At 42.7% G+C, this 19,613-nt stretch overlaps 1 protein-coding gene across 1 annotated transcript; it reads right to left on the reverse strand.

Moving 5' to 3' along the window:
* Positions 1 to 177: 177 nt before the first annotated feature.
* Positions 178 to 19,384, reverse strand: PLCXD1 (phosphatidylinositol specific phospholipase C X domain containing 1). The gene is made up of 7 exons (XM_071418266.1): positions 19,260 to 19,384; positions 14,421 to 14,563; positions 10,977 to 11,113; positions 7,570 to 7,698; positions 6,910 to 7,065; positions 3,300 to 3,483; positions 178 to 1,705 (listed from the first exon to the last, which is right to left on the reverse strand). Exons 2-7 carry the CDS (start codon positions 14,530 to 14,532, stop codon positions 1,410 to 1,412), a joined length of 1,014 nt encoding a protein of 337 aa, XP_071274367.1. The 5' UTR covers positions 14,533 to 14,563; positions 19,260 to 19,384; the 3' UTR covers positions 178 to 1,409.
* Between the last annotated feature and the right edge of the window lie 229 nt (positions 19,385 to 19,613).

Below are 19,613 nucleotides of genomic sequence, written 5' to 3' on the forward strand. Positions count from 1 at the left end.
ACAATACCTATTACTATGTCAGTTCTTGGAGAAAACATTTAAGGTAAAGCAAACCTTTTCACAGAGGAAAACAATAGGAAAAAACCCACAACAGATCCATTTCTTAAGTTACGAATTACTACTGAGAACCAATAAAACAACATCACAGAAAGGAAAAACCAAATATTTCACTCCATATTACAGAGAGAGATCAAGTTTTATTAGAATAAGAAGGGTAAAAAAGAGGGCACAAAAGATGGGCAGAAAAACTTCTGCAAACATTAGCAGACATCTGAATTTAGTTTTGTATATAAAGTGCATCTCAAAAGTGAGGTATATGGATGAAGTTGCATAGTGAACTTTACACAATAATTGGTCCTATTTTAGTCCTGATGCTTGACATTTTTCTTGCTTTCATGATGATCTGTTATTACACAGTTCATTTAGAAAAACAGAATTAGTATGTGATGGGAAATAGCATAAACCTCTTAGTTTTGGCATATTCAAAAACTACTTAGTGAGAGGAAAAATAATTACAGAGCTACTAAAATAGCTAAATAACAGACCAGGTGTGAAACCCCAAATGAGCATGATAGAAGCCAAGAATCTGTGTTTCTAGGGCAGTTTAAGTTAAGATCAGGAATTTGTTTCCTCTGTGTTTATTTTCAGTGTAAGGCATACTTAGGCAACACCTAGTAAAATGTTTAACTGCCACAGACAAACTGTGTAAGGGCCTCATTTTGGTATCTTTATCCCTGCAGAACTGGCATGATTAAGTGCAAATTCAATTACCTCTTAAAAATTCCAAATAATTTTGGGGCTACCCTGTTCGTGAGGTAGCCCACAACTGATACTCAGCACATTGGTGTGTATATATAAGATCATTTCAAATTGGATTGTCAGTGCAGCATCTCTGATATATCAAAATATTTTAAACTGTTCCTTTTGTTTATTTAACAGAAACTATGAAAACTGACAAGTCAATTTCAGACTGATATAAGAAAGTAAGAATTTGGGTTGCAATTAGTGCAGAATGTCCTTACAGTTATAAGGAAGATAAAATCTTACCACTAAATGCAACTACTGATATTTTCCTCCTTCTTTAGTCCTATGGAAAATAAGACTGAGTTCTTGGGACTTTTAGTATCGCCAGCTGAATCAAAGCTTCTCCAAAAAATCTAAGAAGAATCAAAATCTATCAAGAATCAAAGCATCTCCAAAAAAATTACACCTATGCCATAGTTCTTTAGAGACTTCAGCAAGGTACCTGCCCTCTTTTCTGTCCAAAGGCCTCAAAACCCTGATGGTGTTGAGAGACCTTTTCCTACTAAGCCTTGAAAGTATTACTGGTTTAATTTAAGTGGACCTTTATGGGATTCAGGATGTTTACAGCAGGGCACAATAAATGCAGACAAAGCCTTTTCAACTTTTCATAGATTAGGAAGCTGAGAATCAAATGCTATTTGTTCCACTTCACTTTGACAGAGCAATGGAGGATTAATTTTTGTGTTAAGTTCTATCACATCTTTGACAAAATCATTGTTTCCTATAAAGTCTCCAGCAATGATGTTAATACATTTTCTTTTTGGTCCTGGATACTGCTGCTTTATCCAGATTTTCAAACATGGAAGACTCTGGAGTGTCATTTTCTTCAATGATCCAAATGGGTGTACAAGAATATACCTTAAATTTTCAGTAAGGTTAATCCCTGCCACAAAGAATTTTCCTGAAACAAAAATCAGAAAGTGACACATTAAATACTCTTTTGAGGAGAAGAGAAACTTCTCAGTATTGCATTACCTTCACATCTCGTTCCAGTGGGGATCATTAAAATACTAACTTCACACTCTTTCTGTATTGTTTCGTGTCCCTGTAGCTGTTTCCCCTTGTTGCAATTGCATTCTGTAGTAAACAATTCCTGAGCCACACTCACTTATCCAAGCATTCCAGTTTAGCTAAATTGGTCTAGTTATTCATTGCAGTCTAAAGGTTCTCCACTGACTAGTTCTCTGTAAATTACTCCTCTGTTTCTGTGAGGGTTGTTTCCAAAGGCTCAGCGTTCCCCCGCAATGGATGGGAGCGCAGGGTGCACCCTCCGGCTGGGGAGTGCTCTTCGAAGTGCCTCTCCCGTTGCCACCCTGTGTGTTCACTGCAAAAGCTGGGTCACAGGTTCTGAACTGACCCTCTGTCACATTGCACTGCACCAGCATGCTTGAGAGCTGCTGTTCATGTGCAGCTACACCCTGCTCGTACTGCTTGGTATCACAGAATCATTAAGGTTGGAAAAGGCCTCCAAGATCATAGAGTCCAACATTTGACCAAACATCGCCACGACAGCTAACCATGGCACTAAGTGCCACGTCCAGTTGTTTCTTGAACACCTCCAGGGACAGTGACTCCACCACCTCCATGGGCAGCCCATTCCAATGCTTAACCACACTTTCAGTGAAGAAATTGTTCCTGATTTCCAAGCTCAGCATCCCCCTGGCCTGAGGCCATTTCCTCTTCTGGTTGCCTGCGAGAAGAGGCCAATTTCCACCTTGCTACAACCTCCTTTCAAGTAGCTGTAGAGAGTGATAAGGTGTTCCCTGAGAGAAACCTTGTATGAGCTTCCTTTAACAACCAGGCTAGTGGAATGCACTTCTCTCACCATCTGTGCTGCCTAAAGCAAGACTGGACTGAGGAAGCAGACTCCTCCCCATGAGGCGGGCGCAACTGCACCAGCGAGCAGGTCTGCACTGAGGGCTCCCTTTCTGTGGGTCACACCAGTGAGGTGGCTGCCACAATCTCTGTGTATGTGCACTGACAGTATCCACACAGCACACACAGGGTGGTTATATTCCAGAAGGCAACAATTGCCCAGCTTCCTACTTGTTCTGCATGGTTGTAAGTGCCCCTTCTCTCCTGCGAGCGAACTGCCTGTGCCTGTGTCACAGACACATTTTCTGAAAAATCCTTTCCTTAGGATTTTTCTCCTGAGAAGTTGAGAGGCCTCAGGAGCAAAATGTAAACAATGATTATCTGCTGCTGTGGAATGCAGCAGGTGGATCTCTGATTGGTCTCATGTGATCGTTTCTAATTAATGGCCAATCACAGTCAGTTGGCTTGGACTCTCTGTCTGAGACACAAGCTTTTGTTATCATTCTTTCCTATTCTATTCTTAGCTAGCCTTCTGATTAAATCCTTTCTTCTATTCTTTTAGCATAGTTATAATATAATATATATCATAAAATAATAAATCAAGCCTTCTGAAACATGGAGTCAGATCCTCATCTCTTCCCTCATCCTGGGACCCCTGTGAACACCTGTCACTTGCCTACCTGGCCGGCCCGTCCGCTTCATGCGCTCCAAATACCGGATGAGAGCACGAGTGGATGTTTTGTTTCCCCACCAGTATGGGATGGGAGGCCACAGCTCACAGTGCTTCCCCAGTTCCATCTCCTCTTCGTACGAGACTATAACCTGATGGCCAAGGTGCCACAAGGTCCGCAGCGTGGGCACCACCTAAAAGGAAGCAGGCCCAGGTTGACGTCAGCAACACAGCAGCATTCCTTAACTCCACATACTGTGAGACCTCACCTTGGCACAGATTCAGTTTAGATAAAGAGCAGCCCAGAAGGTGATAGGCTAGTCCACAAGCTACAGGACAATATGACCCTAGGAGCTTCAGCAAATTCCTCCTTTCCTCAAACAATTCAGCTATGATCATGTTCATAACTCAAGGTCTTACACCTGCATAATAGGAAACCATCCCTGTGTCAGCCCTCATGCACAAGCCACAGCTGAAAGTTTGTCAGGGGAGGAAGACTGAGACCATCTGTTTCAGGAATGCACACAGAGAGAAGCAGGAATCATTTTGGCTGATTCCACACATTGATGCAAATTTGGGACAGTAACCACTAAAGAAAACTGAATTGTTTAAAAATTGGTAATACTAAATGTGAGTCACCAAGAGCTACATTAATTCTCATTTCTCTAAGTGGAAAGTTTATGAAATTGGGATGCTCCAGACATTTTTAATTGAGAAAGACCTGAGTCAGACATTTTCTCTATCAGACAGATGAGCTAAAATAGCTGTTAAATTTAAGTGTCTCAATATGAAATTTTGAGACACTACATTTTCCAGCTTCAGAAGTTACCTTGGGAGAGAACTGAGGCCCTCTCACTAGTTTTATTTGCAAAAAAACCACCAAAACATATTTAACAGACATTGTTTCTTCTAAGAATGTTGTGGTTAAAAACTACATTTACAGCTTGTGAAAAAGAAATGGTGGCTTTTTGATGTTCCTATTAGGTTATTAAGTTAAATAAAAGCCAAAGGCACTTGAAAATTAATAATATAAATATTAGAAGATAGCTGTGGGTTGAATTAATCCCTCTCAGTTCATCCACAAAAGAAAGAATGCAAGCTTCTATTAGGTCAGAAAATATTGCAAAATTAAGACACAAGCTTCTTAAGCTACAAAACTTTGTGGTTGACTGAAGCCTTTGCTTTACTCCAGCTGCCTTTCTAAAGCTGGAACCTTTTAAACAAACAAGCAAAGATGTGCAATAAAAGCCAAAAAAACAAGCTACCAGAGATGTGTATATAAACACAGGTGCTTATTATGCAGACAAAGCAGAAATTAAAGTCTAACAAGGGATTTTTAAACCCTAGTAATCCAGATCAAAGGAAGACACCTTGAATAGTTAAGACAATTAAAATTTTAAATGCAGTGTAATATTGTCACACTGTGGCCTGTGCCAGTACTACATACAGACCTTGCCTGAGCAGCTGCTTCATAAACACTTTCACACTTCATTCTGTACAACAACAGAGATGTGGTCTTGAAAGACAGTAGGTAGCAGTTTATTTTAGAATAAGTCAACAAGCACTTGGATATTCAAGGGCAAATCTAAATCTCTGATTGTGACAAATCCCACAGATGCCTAACCTGCAATGGTACCACTAGCAAAGTGGTGAGATCCATTGTGCTAGTTACAGACCCCATAGATATAAAGTTTTCCTACTCAAGGGAAGTACTTGGTTTGTTTTTTCTCCAGTTCTCTTCCTCCATCCTCCTGGACACAACTCAGAAATGTTCTTTCTTCATCAAGTGATCTCAGACCATTCTTTCGATATAGTTATTCAACAAGTTGTCATCAGCAACTTTCCCCTTTTGCAGTTAATAACTTTCTTCTGTTTAGGAGCTGGCCATGTGTCTAAAAGCAAATTTGACCACCTTCTCCAGTATCTCTGCTCATCCACAACTTACACACTCAAGTTATTTGGGGAAACAATAAATAGTGTCACTCAGGTCTTCAGTTATTCAGCTGAGGCCTGAATATTCAGAATCCCCAGTTTTCCTGAGAATTGTTCTATTTTAACTCTGCTGTACAAAATGCTTTGAAGTGGTAATACTCACATGTTAGTGATACACCAGCTTCAAAGGCTGAATTTGAATCATAAACAGGGTCATCATTCTCCTGCACCACTCACATCTCCAGAGAAAACCCTCTATTCCTCTGCATCTTTGAAATGTTAATTATTTAACTACTAAAAGCTCCCACACCTTGTAAAAAAACAGAGGGAGCTAAAATTCTCAACTTCTAAACTCTAGCAATCAAATATTTTCTGATTTAAATTAAGGCTTTTCTGGAGGTATGGGTAACTGTGAGACTGGTTAGGAGGTCAGCACCAGGAAAAAAAGTGCCACCAGAAATGCACTGAGGGCAGAGATGCTTCTAAGAGGGACCTCAACAAGTTGACAGAAACCTCATGAAGCTCAACAAAAACAAATACAAAGTCCTGAACAGACTAACCCCACACACCAGGACAGACTGGTGGAAGCTGGCAAGAAACCTGCTTTGCAGAAAAGGACCTGAAGATTCACGTAGGCATCAAGCTGCACGCGAGCCAGAATGCTCACCTGGCAAAGGTCAGTTGTGAACTGGGCTGTATCAGCAAAGGCACAGACAGCAAATCAAGAAAAGGGGATCTTCCCTTCTATTCAGCAACTGTGGGACTGAGCTCAGATATTGTTTCCATCTGGGGCTTCCCCAGTACAAAAAAATCACTGATGAGCTGGAGTGAATCCAGCAGCACACCAGCAGAGCAAGCAGAGGCTGGAGCAGAGGCTGGAGCAGAGGCTGGAGCATGGCACACAGGGACAGGCTGAGGGAGCTGAGTCTGTCCAGCATGAAAAGACAAGACTGGACAGTCTGCAAGTACCTAATGGGTAAATGTAGAGAAGACTCCTCAGATATGCACAGCAAAGGATGGAAGTCAGCAGACATAAGAGAGATTCTGATCAGATAGAGAAGGAAAACAATGTTACTGTGAGAGTGGTCAAATTTTCATAGAAAGGTTGTGAAATCTCCATCCTTGGAGATAATCAAGAATGAACAGGACGCAGCCCAGCGTAACTTGGAATCTGGTCCTACTTTACATGGTGGTGTTGGACCAAATGACCTCCAGAGGTCACTTCCAACCTAAACTGTTTAAAATAGAAAAAAATTAATTTATAATTATTGCTGTGAAAAGGCAGAAAATGGATTCTTTAAATTCTAAATAATAAATATAAGATGCACAACTTTTATTCGCCTTTATTTTTTCTTTCATTTTCCTTTCTTTTCCTCTCTTTTCTTTTCTCTCTTCTTTTCCATTTCCTTTCCAAGAAAACTCAGACAGGACAATGGATGACAGTTGTCTCTACGATTGTCCCACATACATAACAGTCAAATTTAACTCCCTCCTCTACACTGTGGAATGTATGTTTGCTTTATCTCCTCAGTTCTATTAGATAATGACCTATCTCTAATGCAGTAAATGGTAGTTTTCCAAGGTTAAAAACACGGTGAAAGTAGAATATATCTAAAAATTTCCAATCAAAGATCTCACTGGGGTGTATCATTCTTTTAAAATGTGAAAAAAAAGCATCTCATACTTACATTTCTAGGACACAGTTTACACTGGAAAATCTCTTTTATACAGGCAACAAGATGATTATGAAGTCTTTTGGTTAATCCATCAAAATTCCTGCAGGCTATGATAACAACTTCCTGAGGATGAGTTTCTAACCACCTCAATATTTCCCACAGAATATCCTACAAGAAAGAGATATGGGGGCAGGAGAAAGGACATACAATCAACAGAGCAGTGATGGTGGAGTAGACTCACAATCACAATAATGAAAAACTGTGTTTTCTCAAAAAAAAAAAAAAAGTGTTTCTGTAATTATATAGGGCTTTTAATGCCTTCTTCCCTTTAACAACATCTCTCCTTACCAGGGAAACAGGAATGCCCTGAGTCTCATCCTGGGACAACACATGATAAACCCCAGAACATCAGGCATGTGGTAGGGGATAGGCAGTGGAGAGCAGGCACAAAGAGTCTGGTTTGAGGATAAGGGAAGCATTGATGCTCCAGTATCACATGCAGCTGCTGAACCTAACTTCCAGCCCTGCTGATTTTCTCTAATTTGAAGTCCTCACAAAAGAAAAACAAATAACCTACTCAGAAGACTTTAAGCCAGTTTTTCTGGATTATGATGGCCCTCAAATGAAAAAATGACACTGGTTTCATAGCTATCACAAAGGTAAGGAAAATACCTGCACAGTAACAGTTGTGTAAACCATATGCACGAAGTACAAATTCATAGAAGGATCATTAGCCTTGTGGGCAATCCTGAAATCCAGGTATCGAACTCCAGCCTCAAGTTGCTCTGTCACAGTCAGGACCTGAAAGGTGAAACAGAAGACAGAGGTCCTGAGAACTTGAAAGAGATTTGTTTCTTTAGTTTAGAAAGCTAAAAGAGGGGTACAAAGTTAGCTCTGTGGCATTTTTCACAGGTCTTTCATCTTTAAAATGTTACTGTATGGCACAAATTGCAACTTGGAAGCATTTTGAGCTCTGGCAAGAGGGATTCCAATTTCCCTGCAGCATTTACTGCAAGTACAGATTAGATTAGTTTCAGACAGTTGCCCTTGTTGTGTTCTGAAAGTTAAAGACCAATTAACCTGTGCATAAATACATGATTGCTCTTCACACAATTATTCATTTAAAAAACCATTGCAGGATCAGCAAGTTAGAAATGCTGTATTTATCTTATTAGATCAAAGGCTTTACCGTGGCTGTCTCTACGGACCTCACACATCCTCAACAGAAGGAAAATCAAAAATAGAAAAAACTACTGGCTATTGTTCTTTTTGAAGATATAGTTACTTATGAAGCTTGAATTAACCTGTAGAAGTCTTACAAAACAGAGGCACTCCTCTATATCCACTTCCCTCAGAGCACTTCCACTGGCTTTGAGGGCTGAATAGAACAGGTGATAAAGCTGCTTCTGGGGCAAAAAGTTTCAAATTATATGTCTTTTCCTTATGTCAAGACTCTCTTAGCAAAAGAAAATAGAATCAATTTAATTAGGTATGTTTAAACACTAGTCCATCTTACTTCAACCTGCTAGGGATAAAAATTTCAGCTTCAGAAACCATACATTATACTGATTTAAATCAGAAAGGATCAGAAATCTAAATCAGTACAAGGCATTGCTCTTGAATATCCAGATTCGTAGCTTTAGCACTGTGGCAGAGCTTAAGGCACATGGCAGGATGCTCACCTTGCTCAGTTTAACCCCCTAACTTCCTGGTTTTTGGACATGAATTAAGCCTCCCCAGGCTGTGCCCGAGGGGCTGGGCTGGGACAGAGCAGCCCTGGGTGCCCCAGGGTCCAGGGGTGCAGTGGGTCAGCTCTTCCTGGGCCTGCTGGGTCTCCACCAGGCTGAAGCAGTTGAAGGGATGATCCACTCCCCTTTGCTTGGAGTATGTTGGAGATGGGAGTGTACATGGCTGTAGGTCATTTATAACCTCTTGTACGTGGCTGTAGGTCATTTATAACCTCTGTGGCCAGAAAAAGCACCAAATGAAATTGCTGCTCTGAACTGCCGTTCAGATTAATTCATTTCTTATCTGTTGACTACACAGGAAAACAAGACAAATTAGACTCTCTAATTAGTCACCTGGGTTTGGATACTGGATTAGGCAGCGTGAACATTGCCCCCTAAAGGGCAAAATTCAGAAGGAAGCCCTGAGGAGCAATGCTGCTCAATGCTTCAATCTCACACCAGGCATCCAGGGCATGACTGGAAGTGCCACAGCCATTACACAGGAACCATTTGGGCCTCCAGACTGACAGCCACAGCAACTGGGGCTCAAGCAGGCAACTCCCAGGCACTGGGCCATCCAGGAACTTGGGGATCCTACCATCAGAAGGGCTCCATGGTGTCTGTTCTGCATTCCAAAGGGTGGAGTCATCTCCCCACACAGATAACTGGAGCACAGCAGAGCTAAGGAGGGGCAGGATTGTAGCTGTGCCTCTTCCCTAACAGCACTGGGACACTTCCTGCTTGTCACACTGGGTTTGGACCAGAAGATTATTATAATGATGTTAAGAGATTGTTTGTCACCAACAGGGTCACTTTGCCAGCTGCAAACCCACAAGTTAGGAGGTTTCCAAATCTTTCTTTGGCTAAAGTCCCCCTCAAAAAAGCAGCTCAAAATAAACAAGGATCTGTGCTAAGCAAGTGCCCGTCAACATCAGCTCATGATTGCTGGTTCATATTTGATAGCTGGTAGTGTCTAAGATTCTAGTTTGCCAGAGCTGCTCAAACACAACAAAAGAAACCTTAGCAGCTTATTGATATTTATCAATTATTCAGTTTTAATTCTCTAATAATGAACTACTCCTTCAATAAGAACAAAACCAGAAAGATTTTTGGTACCTCTTTGACATCAGGAAAGTCTATTCTTTGTAAAAATCTTCAAAAGCTGTACCTTAAATCATGATCATCAATTTTGTCTTTACCATACATTTATAAGGAACAAAGAGATAACTACTCTTACACACACACACATTTTAAAAAGTTAACTAAACCTTATGTGATGGACCACACCTTCACTCTTTTAATCTTTATGGGGAAAAAAAAATCCTTCAACAAGGGTTTTTTCTGTTTCTGCTGCTGGTGAAACACCCAGTATAGGTAGGGAAAGCAACTGATATCTCACACAACAGTGATAGCAAAAATGACAAGCAAAACTCCTGAACAAAGTTCAAGAGAAAAAAAAAATCTCTGTTAATTACATTAATATTAAATTTTATTTACCACCACAATAAACATGTGAAAAATGGTTTCTAGTACCAAGTGGTCAGCTTTAAACAACAACTACAAGTATCATCCCTGCCTCACCTGCATGCTTTTTGCCCATAAAAGATGATTAGATATGTGTGGCTCCTATCTCATACTCTGAAGTGCTGGATTTTGAAAGAGTAATTTTCTTCATATTGGCTGGAATGGAACTGTGGCTTGGATTTGAGCTGGAAAGAGCATTGATTACACAGGGATGTTCTTGCTGTTGCTGAGAAGAGCTTACACAGAGTCAGGGCCTTTTCTGCCTCTCACCCCACCCCACCAGCAAGGGAGCTGGGGGTACACAAGGAGCTGGGAGGGGACACAGCCAGGACAGCTGGCCCTAACTGACCACAGGGATATCCCACATCATAAGGAGTCATGCTCAGCATATAAAGCTGGGGGAAGAAGAGAGGGAATGTTCAGAGTGATGGTGTTTGTCCTGTTAAGACACAGTTACACATGATGGAGCCTGGCCTTCTTGGAGGTGACTGAACACCTTCATGTCCATGGGAAGTGGTGAATTAATTCCTTATTTTGCTTTGCTTGCCCATGTGGCTTTTGCTTTACCTATTAAAAGGTCTCTATCTCAACCCACAAGTTCTCCAGCTTTTACCCTTCAATTCCCCCCCCTGTCTCACCCTGGGGCAGCGAGAAGCAGCAGTGCAGGGCTGAGCTGCTGGCTGGGCTTAAACCACAACACCCAAGCATGGGATCTCATGAGAGCACAGATTTCTGGGCAGCAGGCTATTCTGTCACTGTACACTCTCAGCCCTGCAGCACAAGTTTCAACTTTGCCAAGGCAAGAAGAGAACCCCAGACAATGGTTACCTGTGTTATAGACCACTTCATGATAATGGGGTGCACAATGCAGGGCAGACATTTGTTTAAAAACTTCACCAGCTTGGACTCATTGCCACTAACAGCAGAGCTTTTATCCAAACAGTAGGTCATAGTGTCGTGACTCCCTGTAGAATACAAAAATAAGTGTACAGAAAATCTCATTTCTTAACAACTCAAGACCACATTCCATGGCTACATGTCATGTGCACACCTGATAGGCCACCACATTTGCAAGCCACACACCTACATATTCTGAGAGCCTCTGTAGCTATGGCAAAAAGCTGGAATTGTCTACAGAGGTTGGTCACCTAACATTAATAAGCTTAGTGTAAAATCCTTGTAAAGGGAAGGCATTGACACTTTTCAATAAACCATCTGAACTACACATGACTGTTGTTTGCCACAAACCACAATAAAATGGTTTGTTTCAAATGACCTCTTCCCTCAAAATAATTATCTTGATGTGAAAACATATTTTTTTCAGGGAATAAATAGCTGAAGGCTGAATTTATCTAGAAATTGTCCTGTTTTCAGAGTTGTCCAAATGCAGGATTTCATTGTCCAATACCCTCATCTCTGCAAGGGAAAATATGACTGAAAGAAGAAATTCATCTTCTTACACCTTTAACACTTAACTTTGCACTTTAACCATTTATATCTTAAATATCTGCTAAAGTTGTCTTCCTGAAGTAAGCCCTCACCTCCCCTACAAAAACAACAAAGAAGGTGGGTGCTTGAAGGTTTCTGAGACAAATCCAAGTTCATGAGTGAAAGATGAACAAGATCCTCATTTGATGGACTTCAAAAATTACCTGACTCTTTCCACCACAAGGAATTATGCAGGCATGGGAGCCAAGACCAATATGCCCAAATACTTTATTTCCTTGAAGTCTTAATAAATCTGACACATCTCTTGCATATGTTTAGATGAAACTATTGCAACTCACAATTTCATCAGGATATGGAACCAGTGATTTTGCTAGCTTTTCTGTTCCATTATTTCTTCCAGTTTTATAAAGCATCAATAAGAAAAGCTAACAATTCAGTGAAGTGACTTGCTTGCATGTAAACAGAATATCTACAAAGAATTTGCTTATCATTTTGAGGTTTAAGTCTTCTGTCAAATTAAGTGTTCACTGGTGCTAGGAAGTGCTTTCTTGAATTGTCAGTCTTACTGGACCAGTGGTAATATTTCTAATAAACACAGTAAAAAGGATTGGTTTGGAAGTAAAAATTCTTTCAAACTGTCAATAATAGTTTGATGTCGCAATCAATTTTCTCACCTTCTAAAAACCATTTTTAATTTATTTTACTGCTTTAAACACCCAAAACACACTCACTGCAGATGGGAGATCAGTATTGAGGGTAGGCAATAAAAGAAGTATGTGTTAGAAGATGTAGGAGTCAAACTATTAAATATCCATGGACCAAATCCAAGTCTGAGAGATAAGCAGGATTCCATTGATGGGTGTTGCATCTATGGATGCCAACCAGCAAATGGATAGCAATCTTTTACTCACAAGTCTTTTCTGATGTCATGAGTTACAGTAATGAAAGGAAGATGGGTACATCCATGACACAACATATATGATGCAAAGATAGTGAGCTAGCACCAAGCCAGGTAGCTCCAGACCTTGATTCCACACCTCCTCAGCAGCACTGTGCTGAATCTGGTGCAAGCACAATACTAATTAATGAGATTTGCCACTGTCTCATCATCATGCTTTCAGAATCCACACTGTCATGTTTCTTGCATGCCTTCTATGAGATAAACTTCCACTTCCAAACTGGGTTTCCTCCCTCTGGAAACCTGCCAGAGCTGTCTTGACCTGATTGGTCTTGATCTGTTTGTGTTCTGACTTGGGCTAGATCAGCTTTGTAGGTCAACTGGACAGACATCAAAATATTCTAAGCTAATAGCCTGCAATGCTCTGTAAAAGTCCTCTAATGTTTGCTGAAATGGACTTGCCTTCAACTGTTCTTCATGCCTGTTCTCCCTGCAGGCATATTCACAAGAACAACAAACATTTTCAAGAATAACAGGGTTATTAGGACAAGAGCCAGGAAGGCAAACAAACCCGTCAGTAGGTTCTCCACCTTCTAAGATGGCTAAGAAACACCAGGGGAAAGTCTCATAGAAACACCATGGCTCCTTTTCCAGCAAAACAAAATCCCACTGAGTATGCTACTGACTTTTGAATTATTTTTGCAATAGGAACAAAAATAGGCAAAGAGAAGACTATTACCTTCTTTCTTCAGTCATAAGACAGACACATATTTTCATTTTTCCTCTCATGCTGATTAAATAAGAAATCTAGGGGGTTTTCTTTAATAGCACCTGTCCTAGTCCTCTTACATAGGCTTTATCCTAAACAGAGATGTGCTTGTTTTGAAGCTAACATCAATTCAAATTACATTATCTAAGAAGCCTCCATGAAATAAGTTTCTGGGTTTCAATTTTAATTGGAACTCCACACTCCATTAGTTCACAACAGGCAGAAAAAAGCCAAAACACTACAATTTTTGGATTCTCCCGAGGCTCTACCCACTGAAGACATGACTTCACACTATCTCTAAATATATGCCTTTCCCAAAATTAACCTATGATCCTGTGGCCTAGATAAAACATTCATCTACATACTGTGCTGCTTTGCCCCCAAGCTATCTGTCACATCTACATGTGTGAGAGAAAACACAGGCTAGACTTTTCTTTAGAACCATTTTTGAAGTGGAAGCAAAGGGAATCACTCAAGAGCTGATGGCCTTCAGTGCCTCCCCGTTTGTCAGTGAAACCACATTATACCATAAATTTTTTTGGACAGAATTAGAGGGGGAAAAAATCAAGGCAGCAGAAAGAAGCAATAATATGACCAAAGAAAGGTTAATAACACACAGGTATCGTTCAAATGCATTTACACATAACACGATAAATCCAGTTTTTATAAGCTGGATCATGTAGAAAAGTAACAGTCTACATTAGTAAAAACATGTTAATTATAAGTCTCAATTCTCCTTTTTCTGCAACTTCACAGCCTCTTTTCGGCAGTACAAAGAAACAAATAGTAAGGCAAACCTTAATTCTCCCCTTTTGGAAACATTTTATTATATGGGAATTCACAAGAATTAATTAGGGAAATTTTATCTTTGCCCAAATAAGTTAATCCTTAGATTATTAATAGTATCTCACAAGATAATTCAAAGTGCCTCTTTATTTTTATCTCTAAAAAAACAATAAAAAATTTCTTTGTTACCCTTCCCCTCTAAGAAACACCAAACATTACAGACCAATATTATTGACATAACATCACACAAACCCTCCCCCACACGCTGACCCAAATATAAACATAGCCATCCTGAAATGGGACAAACAGGATATTCCAATGCTTAAATGGTAAGCTAACAAAACAGTGGAGAACAAAAGTTAATCTTTACCTGGAAGAGCTAAGTTATAGAGGGGAATATCCCAGAGCTTCTCTGGTAACTGTGACATCCATTGACCATTTTCATGGCACACGTGAACGAAGGTTTGCAAAGGGCCTTCCATTGGTATGTGCTCTGGGACTTCATAGGGTGTTCTGGGAGGGAAAAAGAAAAGAAAAACAATAAACCACTCCAAATAAACCACTCCATCTACTGTGGTTGAATTAATGGCATTGCACCTGTGAAGGAAGAATTTATAGATGTTAAAAAATGCCAACCCTTCCCTCAAGTAGTTGCAGAAAAATGTCAAGAGCTTGTAGCCACAACATGTGCTGCTTTTGATAACACTGTCTCCCAGCACAATGCCAAAGGATGGATTCCAGCTTCAGGTTTGCAAACTGACCAAGTCAAAGAAAAAATCAAGCCAAGGCAAATATACACAGTTTCATTGGTATGGAGAAATTGTTGTCTGTATTGGCTGTTGTGAAACCACAAGGAGTACCTCCCTCCAGTGTGAAACTCTGTCTGTTCCTTTACCCTCTGCAGTCCCAGGAGCATGGCAATGGGACCAATGGCAGGGCTGGGACAGGGGCTGGGTCTGCTACCCTCAGGTCCCTAGAGAACACTTACCTTCAAGGATCCAGTCAGGTGCCACAGGAGTACCTCTATGAAAAGCCTTTACAAAAATGTCATGACATTGGATTTGCAGGTCATTCCACCATCTGAGGTCAAAGAGGAAGACTTTCCTCTCCTTATTCCTGCTTTGGAGAACACCAAAGATGTTTTTACCACTCCTATGAGTCCATGATCATAAGTATTTCAGTTTGGTCTGACCTTCCTGAAACTAGTCTAGAACAGTTCTTCTCTGGGATCTTCTGCAAAATTTGCAGTGGTCATGCAGGAGTGCCAGTGGAGAAAGCCCAGGTGAGAAATCGTGGCATCACCAGGGCCTGCTAGAGTTATCCTGTTCATTTTTCATTTTACAATCTCCTGGATTGTGCAGAACACAAAAATAAGTTCTTTGTGTTTTGGGGTCTTTTTCCTAGTATGTTCCTAGTTCAGGTGGTGGTCTGAGGATTAGAGCCTTCCTTCTTTTCACTCCTTTCAAGGCTTTATTTTGTCACAGATAGTGTGAGAGCTTCTTCTGGCAGAGTGATGGCACAGTGATTACCAATACCAACATATTACCAATATCACAGCTTCCTTTTTAATGTTGTTTTTAAAAGCTGCCAATGTAAATGATTCCTTCCTGTCTGCTACAGCAATCTCAGTCATATACGTATTTTTGAGGTTTTGTACTCTGCAAACACCCTCACTGGTCCCTGGTCTCTTTTGCTGTATCTTAGCACATTAATTCAAGATTGTTTCTCCTAGGAGGTTGTTGGTTTTTTTCCTCATATACTGGAGAGCCACCGTGCTTATATGAAGAACATTTCCTTAAACATGGTGCAATATTTTTTTCTTTTGACAGTCACATAGGGTCATCTGAAAGGCAACATTAGGAATTGCATTCCTAAGTTTTATGTCCATACCACACAAAAAGATACAATCTGCTTTTATACAGCCAATGCACAAAGCATCGCCTGCCTAGCTTGCCTTGCTGTGCTTTTGGTGCATCTTTGAGTTGTAAGAAAGAAATGGTCTCTATATGCCACATCAGCCATTCTTATTCCTGGAAAAATATTCAGATCTCAGGCAGATCAACTCACCCATCCTCTGGCTCTGCACTTTAATATGATGAGCTTCTGTCCCCCACAGACCCTTGTTCAGACAACAGATGTCTGAAGCTCATTTTGTCACCTTTTGCTGTTTCATGCTTCATCACACTGCACACCACTGCTCACCCACAGCTGCTCTGCTCTAGTCTCTGTACCAAGTAACATCAGCGTGGGCAGGGGCTGCAGGTGCTGAAAACAGCATTTCTGTTTATAAAGACTGGATGGTCTCTCTTCTTCTCCAGCTCTGAAGCTGACAGGAGCTCTGAGGCTGTAAGACCCCAGCATATGGCAGCACTTATGCAGGACCTGTATGCAGACTAGAGACCTAACTATAAGCATTGTTTTTCCTCTTCTGAGTGGGGAGATTTGCAGCTTCCTTTCCAGAGCTTCTGGGGTTCTTCAAAGCCACCCATGCTCCCCCAGAGCAGGCACCCATCACCCCAGGGACCCGTAGCAAGTCCCTTAAGCCCTGCCAGGTGGTCACACCTTGTCCTGGCACATGCTTCTTTGCAACACAGCACCCCCAGGATGCATCCAAGGGTGCAGGTTTGCCTGCTGCCACTCTCCTCCTGTCATGTGCTCTCACCATCTTGTTTGGGCTAACACAGGGCAGCTTCACAGCTGACAAAAAAAAGCTGGGTTTCTGCCATGCTGGTCCCTTTCTCCAAGTCAGCACAGAGTCAGGATAGCACATGCTCAGGAGGTCCCTGCAGAGGCATCAAGCCCTGCAATTGCCTTTACTGAGCTGTACAAGAGATCCCCTGGCATTGTCCAGCCAAAGCCCACGGGCAGCACAGCTGCCATCATTGTTCCAGCCTCTGCAGGACCAGGACACTTCACAAAGAGTGTCCTGCTGTCCCTGAGGAAAGCCAGCAGAGACCAGAAACAGCAAGACCAAGACACACTGCAGTCCTGCAAACACAGGCATGTGAGAGATGCACATCTCCTTCTCTTCCTCTTCTTCTTCCACAGTACCCTGAGAGAGACTGGGGATGGCAGCCGCTGGCAGTGCATGGCAGGAGCTGCACCATGGCCATCTGCTGATCAAGTCCTGTGCAGAAGTGACTGGACCAGGTTTTGTCCCACTCCCCCATGCAATGCAAAGCCCTAGATGTTCACACTGCCACCTCTAAACTCAGCTGCTGCCTTGTGTTTGAGGGGCAACCTTTAGGGAGAAACCAAGGCTGACTTGAAGAAATGAAACTGCAACCATTAGCTGCTGCATCTCATTACTAAACCCTAAACTTCAAAATAAGAACTGTTTCTTTTTTCCCCTTATCCAGACACATAAGTCCACCCTACACACAGTACTGTGATAAAATACTGTGTTGGGTTTGCATGGCAAGATTTTGATAGTGGGGGGAGTCTACAGAGCTGATTCCTCTGAGAAGCTGCCAGAAATTGTCCCCAAGTAGAACAGAGCCAATGCCAGCTGGCTCCAAGGCAGGCTAAGGGTGAGCCCATCAACAACAGTGGTAGAGCCTCTGGAGTAACAGGCTCAAAAAGGGGGAAAAAGTTGCTGTGCAACAGCAGCCAGGAAAAGAGGGGTAAGAATATGTGAGAGAGACAACTCTGCAGACACCAGAGCCAGTGCAGAAGGAGGGGCAGGAGGTGCTCCAGGCACTGGAGCAGAGATTTGCCTGCAGCCCATGGCGAAGACCATGGTGAGGCAGCTGTGCCCCTGCAGCCCATGGAGATCCATTCTGGAGCAGAGCCCTCCACCTGCAGCCTGTGGAGGGTCCCACACTAGGGCTGGTGAATGCCCAAAGGAGAATGTGACCCCATGGGAAGCCCAGGTGGGAGCAGGCTTCTGGCAAGACCTGTGGTCTCATGGAGAGAGGAGCCCACACTGGAGCAGATCACAAAGAACAGCAGCTCTTGGGAAAGACTGATGTTGGAGAAATTAGTGGAGGACTGTCTCCCACAGGAGGGACCATGCTGGAGCAGAAGAGTGTGAGAGGTCATCCCCAAGGAGGAAGGATAAGCAGAGACAATACTTGATGAACTGACCTCAGCCCCCATTCCACATCCCCCTGTGCCACTGCAGGTAGAGGAAATCAGGAAATCAAAAATGAAGTTGCACCCTGGGAGAATGGAGGGGTGGAGAGTAGGTGTTCTAAGATTTGCTGGTTATTTCTCTCATTTCATTGGTAATGAATTCAATATTTTCCCCAAGCCAAGTCTGCTTTGCCTTTTTTGTGACAGTATCTGGTGAGTGATCTCTCCCTGTCCTTATCTGGGCCTATGAGCCTTTCCTTACATTTTTCTCCCCCCTTGCTGAGCAGGAGAGCGATAGAGAGACTCTGGTGGGCACTTGGCTTCCAGTCAGGAGCAGCCCACCCTAACTACCCTCGCTCCCCTTGTTCACATCAGCCGTCTGACCTTCCCTGGGTGCTCTGCATACAGACAGCAATTCCATTTTGAGGACTTTACCGGGACACATGCAAGAAACACGCAATAAAACATGCAGACCTATAAAGCCGCTACATTTTGTATATATCTTATATCCAAGTCTTTGAGATCAGAAGAAAGGAAAATTTCATACTCTTGATGTCAGGTAAATTATGTAATACTATTGAAAGCAGGTATTAAGCAGGCTGTATTAAAATGTTTAAATAAGGATAAGGGATTTCCCTGCATCCAGGGCACCCGTTCAGAAAGAATAATTGAAGTTGTGATATGAATTACAGAAAAGAATTCTGAATTACAGAAAAGAATTCTCTTCCTAAAATGAGTTGTTCTGATTTGATTTGTCCAGCCGCAGGACACAGAGAGCGTCGGGCTGATGTCCCTCGCCCGGAGGGGCTGTGCCCGGTCGGAGCGCGCCTTGCCCGCGCAGCCCCGCTGGGACACGGCCAAACGCCGGCCAACGCAGTTCCGGGAGGCAGATATAATTAAAGAACCACTCATGATGACATCAGTAAAACATGTGCTGCAGCCGACCCAGAAGCTAAAAAAAACCCCACGGGAGTTACGGGAAACCCTGTGAGGAGCAGTACCCGAGCACCCCGGGGAGGAGGGGCCGCCAGCCCCGGGGACGATGGGGACCGGGGCTGCCCCCGCCTCCCTCCCGCTGCCGGGCCCGCCGAGGAGCCGCATCCCTCCCTCTGCCCCTGGCCACTGCTTTACTCACTCCGAGGAACGACTCCGTGCCCATGCCGGCTCCTCGGGAAGCCGTGCGCACCCCAGCCCGCCCGGGCCCCGCACCAGGCGGGGCGGAGCTGCCCCGCCCGGCTCAAGTGGCCGCGGGTTTGAGGAAGGTGAAGAAGGGGCGGGAGGGATGAAGAAGAGGAGGAGAAGTGGCGCTGCCCGAAGCGCAGAGCCGCTCTCTGGACTGACGGGGCATTGCTCCAGGAGGAGCCTGCGGGCAGGCACAGGAGGAGGGAGCGCCAGGTATGCCGTGCTGCTCCCGCATTTGACATCTATTCATGCAGAAAGGCTTAAGATAAATATTTACAAATATATATATACGTTAGAAGTACCTTAC

This window comes from Agelaius tricolor, unplaced genomic scaffold, assembly GCF_023055355.1.
Source record: "Agelaius tricolor isolate 1412-34295 unplaced genomic scaffold, bAgeTri1.0.p SCAF_79, whole genome shotgun sequence".
Classification (NCBI taxonomy): domain Eukaryota; kingdom Metazoa; phylum Chordata; class Aves; order Passeriformes; family Icteridae; genus Agelaius; species Agelaius tricolor.

What these genes read in the sequence shown, in the direction of transcription:
- PLCXD1 (XM_071418266.1), bottom strand. Translation starts at nt 14,532, where the DNA reads ATGGAAGGCCCTTTGCAAACCTTCGTTCACGTGTGCCATGAAAATGGT. An exon ending in CTATAACTTAGCTCTTCCAG is followed by an intron (nt 11,114 to 14,420) that starts GTAAAGATTAAC and finishes TGTATTCTACAG; the next exon opens with GGAGTCACGACACTATGACC. An exon ending in ACACAACTGTTACTGTGCAG is followed by an intron (nt 7,066 to 7,569) that starts GTATTTTCCTTA and finishes TCTTTCTTGTAG; the next exon opens with GATATTCTGTGGGAAATATT.